General features: G+C 35.6%; 1 protein-coding gene across 2 annotated transcripts in view; it reads left to right on the forward strand.

Annotated features, from left to right (window-relative positions):
• LOC135196452 (low density lipoprotein receptor adapter protein 1-like) overlaps positions 1–5,000 on the forward strand; it is a 43,728-nt gene that overhangs the window by 37,552 nt on the left and 1,176 nt on the right. For both annotated transcript variants that reach the window (XM_064223295.1, XM_064223293.1), the window contains exon 5: positions 752–932. In XM_064223295.1, the coding sequence (XP_064079365.1) occupies positions 752–932 (181 nt within the window). The remainder of the gene's footprint in view (positions 1–751; positions 933–5,000) is intronic.

The following is a 5,000-nucleotide window of genomic DNA, read 5'->3' on the forward strand; positions in this document are numbered from 1 at the left end:
AAAAGAAAAAAAAGTGTTTTTTAAAGCCCATGAAAGCAGTAGACCATTTGATGAACAACAGTAGACCATTTGATGAACAACAGTAGACCATTTGATGAACAAAAGGAAGCAATTAGGATTCTAACGATTTCTCTGACGAGCAGTGCATGGACTTGATAACCATAAATGCATATTTCCCGTAGGATGGTAGAGCCGCCAATGCAACTTATGCGGTGCAGTGTAGGCACTACTTAACGTTCTTTGCAACGTCCCTTCGGCCCCTGGCTACAACCCCTTTCGCTCCTTTTACTGTAACTCCGTTCATATATCTCTCTCTTTATCTTACTTTCTACCCTCTCCTAAGAATTGCTTCAAATTCCAACTGCGAGATTTTCCTTCGGTTTCACCTTTCAAACCTTTTATGCTGTGCATTTTTCGTCTCAGCGCTGAATGACCTCATAGGCCTCAGCGCTTCGCCTTTGGCTTAAATGTTATATTCTCTCAATTCTGATTAACTGTTTTACTTTTCTGTAATGTTTGTTTGTGTGTATGGTTTCCGGCTCTACTTTGTTTCCTGGGTTGTATATTATACTCCATTTTAAAAGTGATCAAGTCCACTGCAGTTGGACGAAAGCTATAAGTTCTGTACATTTGTATTTCTAATTCTCTATATTTTGTAACAGGAATTTTACTGTGGACTTGACCTAACATGTACTATCCTATTCATGATGGCACAATTAGTGACTTCATTTTCTTCTTATTTCTGCCGCAGCTACGGCGTCCAAGATCTCGTCTACACCAGAGTGTTCGCCATGATCGTGGTGAAGGAGGACGGAGCGAGCCTGAAGAGCCAACACCCGTTCCAGTGTCACGCCTTCGTCTGTGATTCCAGGCACAACGCCCGGAAGCTGACCTTTGCCCTCGCCCAGGCCTTCCAACAATTTTCGAAGGAGGTCAGGCAACTGGACTCAATCTGTCTTTCTTTGTAGCTTAATTAATGCACACTAATGATTTTATTTCTTGTCTGAATGCTCTCTCACTCTGTCTGTTGCTTTAGATATTGGACGTTGTTGATTTTAATTTTTTGCCCGATCTCTCTCTCTCTCTCTCTCTCTCTCTCTCTCTCTCTCTCTCTCTCTCTCTCTCACACACACACACACACACACACACACACAGACACACGCGCGCGCAGTCGTAATTGCATTAATACATACATATTAATTTCTGCTATTTTTGTCTGAATTCTCTCTCTCTCTCTCTCGCTAATGATTTTATTTCTTGTCTTGACATATCCTAAGATATGTCAAAACTATGAAATATATGGTAAATGTGCATACTTAGATGGATATGGGGATGATTGCAGAGATCTGCATCCAAAAATATGTAAAAACCTAAAAGAAGGAAAAGGATGTAAGTTCGACAAAAAATGCAAATATATGCACCCTGTAGCCATGAATCATAATCAAATAAATAACCAACCAAGTAATAAAATCCAAAATAAGAAAGAAACAAATAAAGAGAGAAATCAAGAATATCAGGTAAAAGAGAAAAGCAAACCACCAATGAGATATGCAGAGGTGGTCAGCAAAAAATTTCAAAGCATCAGCTCCGAAATTCTACTCAAGAGATAATAACTGTATTTATTATGCAAGAGGATATTGCAGAAACGGAGAAAATTGCAGATTCAGACACAAAATGAATAATTATGATGAAGGAAGATCAAATATTATGGAAAAGTTGGATTTTTTAATGTCAGAATTTCTGGAAATGAAAAAAAGAACAACATACCAGAACAGGAAAGAGACATGGGAAAATCCTTATTACTACCAGTATTAAATGAAGGAGAAAACACGCAAACCATCATAGTGATGAATGCGCAGGGTTTAGTTACGAGTAACTCAAAAAGAAAATAGAGTACTTAGAAGAACTAACCCAAATGAAAAGAAAATAGATATATGATAAGATAAGTTGAAACCTGGTATTCCCAAAGAGACTGGGAATGATGATCAAATAAAAGGGTTCCAAACTTATAGATCAGATAGAAAAAATAGGAATCAAGGGGGAACCGCAATATATGGGAAAGACAAAAAACAAGGAAAAATATATGAGAAATATAGTAACTCAGAATGTGAACTAATAGCGTAGAATTTGAATCTGAAAAATTGATGAACATAGTAATATATAGGACCTCCTAATACTAAAGAGTTTGACTTAATAATTGAAAAATTGGATGATATATGTAGAAATCACAAGGACTGGACTATTCTCCTATCTGGTGACTTCAACTTTCCTTTCGTAGAATGGAAAGAACGAATAGGAGATTGTGGTTGTACTTATACATATAAAAAAGAGAGTAATAGTAGTGCAGAAGATAAGAGGCAATTTGAAAAGCTATTAGATATGCTACTAAAATACAACATTCAACAAATAAATCACCTGCCAACAAGAAAGGAAAATACTTTAGACCTAGAATTTGTGAACGAGATGAATTATGTTAAAGAAATAATAGTTTATAATGCGAGTATTTCAGACCATAATGTCATAGAAATTAACAGTTCATTCCAAAGCAAGTGAAAATAGAGATAAGCAAGAAATGAAAAAGTGGGAAGGATATGGAAAATACAACTTCTACAGAAATAAAAATATAAAATGGTCAGAAATTAATGAAGAATTAAACAAAGATTGGGATAACATTTTCGTAAGTGATGACATAAGGGTAAATACGGAGATATTATACAAAATATTGGAGAAAATAGTGGAAAAATATATACCGAAGAAGAAAAGTAAACATCATTCATGCATACCAAGAGACAGAAGGATCTTGTTCCAGAAAATCAGAAAGTGGAAAAAAGGTCTTGCAAAAGAAAAAAATGCATGGAAAGTTATAGAACTAAAAAGTAAGATAGAAAATGCAGAACAAAAGATTATACAATCAAAAGAAAATGAAAAACGGGACTTGGAAGAAAAAACCCTATTAAATATCAAGCAAAACCCCAAACTATTATACTCATATGCGAAGAAGATGAATAAAAGAAGAATAGAAATAGGCCCTCTGAGAAATGAAGGGAGATTAACGAATGAAAAAAAGGAAATTTGCAACATACTGGCAGAACGATATAAGAGAGAATTCACCCCTAGAATAGATAATGAAGATAATGATATAGAAGTAAGGGAAGAAAATAGTGAATATTTAGCTGACATAGAAATTAATGAAGCTGATATTGTGCAGGCAATTAATGAAATTAAAAATGGAGCTGCTGCAGGGCCGGATGGAGTCCCTGCTATTTTGTTAAAGAAAGTAGTTCATTCTATCGCAAAGCCACTTGCAATATTATTAAGACAAAGTGTAGATACAGGCAAGATTTATGATGAGCACAAATTAGCATATATCACCCCTACTTTCAAAAGTGGATCAAGACTAGAGGCAAGTAATTATAGGCCTGTGAGTCTAACATCACATATTATGAAAGTGTATGAAAGGGTAATGAAGAAAAATATTATGAAACATTTAATAAAAAATAATTGGTTTAATATAGGACAACACGGTTTCGTACCCGGAAAAAGTACACAAACCCAACTGTTAGTCCACCGTGAGAACATATTCAAAAATATGAAAAGCGGAAATGAAACAGATGTGGTTTATTTAGACTTTGCAAAAGCTTTTGACAAAGTAGACCATAATATATTAGCAAAGAAAATTAGAAAACACAATATCGTAGTAAAGTAGGAAGATGGTTAAAAGAATTTTTACACAACAGAAAACAGATAGTTATTGCAAACGATGAGAAATCGGATGAAACCAAGGTAATATCCGGTGTGCCACAAGGTACGGTGCTAGAATCAATATTGTTTGTTATTATGATTGAAGACATAGACAGTAATGTTAAGGATTCGGTAGTGAGTAGTTTCGCTGATGACACAAGAATAAGTAGAGAAATTACTTGTGATGAAGATAGGAACGCTCTACAAAGAGACCTTAACAAAGTATATGATTGGGCAGAGGTAAATAGGATGGTATTTAACTCTGATAAATTTGAATCAATAAATTATGGAGACAGAGAAGGAAAGCTATATGCATATAGGGGACCTAATAATGAGACAATCACAAATAAGGAAGCAGTTAAAGACCTTGGTGTGATGATGAATAGGAACATGTTATGCAATGATCAAATAGCAATTCTGTTGGCAAAATGTAAAGCAAAAATGGGAATGTTGTTACGGCACTTCAAAACAAGAAAAGCTGAACACATGATTATGCTTTATAAAACATATGTTCGTAGTCCACTTGAATATTGCAATATGATATGGTACCCACACTATCAAAAGGATATTGCACAAATAGAGAGTGTACAAAGGTCCTTTACAGCTAGAATAGAAGAAGTTAAGGACCTAGACTACTGGGAAAGACTACAATCCTTAAAATTATATAGTCTAGAAAGGAGAAGAGAACGCTACATGATAATTCAGGCATGGAAACAGATAGAAGGAATAACAGAAAATATCATGGAACTAAAAATATCAGAAAGAGCAAGCAGAGGTAGATTAATAGTGCCCAAAACTATACCAGGAAAAATAAGGAAAGCACACAGGACATTAATCCACTACGCACCAGCATCGATAATGCAGCGTCTATTCAATGCGTTGCCAGCTCATCTGAGGAATATCAGGAGTGAGCGTAGATGTTTATGAATAAGCTCGACAAATATCTAAACTGCATCCCAGACCATCCAAGATTGGAAGATGCAAAATATACCGGAAGATGTACTAGCAACTCTCTGGTAGACATTAGAGGCGCCTCACACTGAGGGACCTGGGGCAACCCGAACGAACTGTAAGGTCTGTAAGGTAAGGTAAGGTCTCTCTCTCTCTCTCTCTCTCTCTCTCTCTCTCTCTCTCTCTCTCTCTCTCTCTCGTAATTGCATTGATAATACATATTAATTTCTTTTATTTTTGTTTTAATGCGCTCTCTATATCTTACGCCCCTCTCTCTCTCTCTCTCTCTTTCTCTCTCAGTCTGCTAT

Source organism: Macrobrachium nipponense, chromosome 17 (assembly GCF_015104395.2).
Source record: "Macrobrachium nipponense isolate FS-2020 chromosome 17, ASM1510439v2, whole genome shotgun sequence".
NCBI lineage: Eukaryota > Metazoa > Arthropoda > Malacostraca > Decapoda > Palaemonidae > Macrobrachium > Macrobrachium nipponense.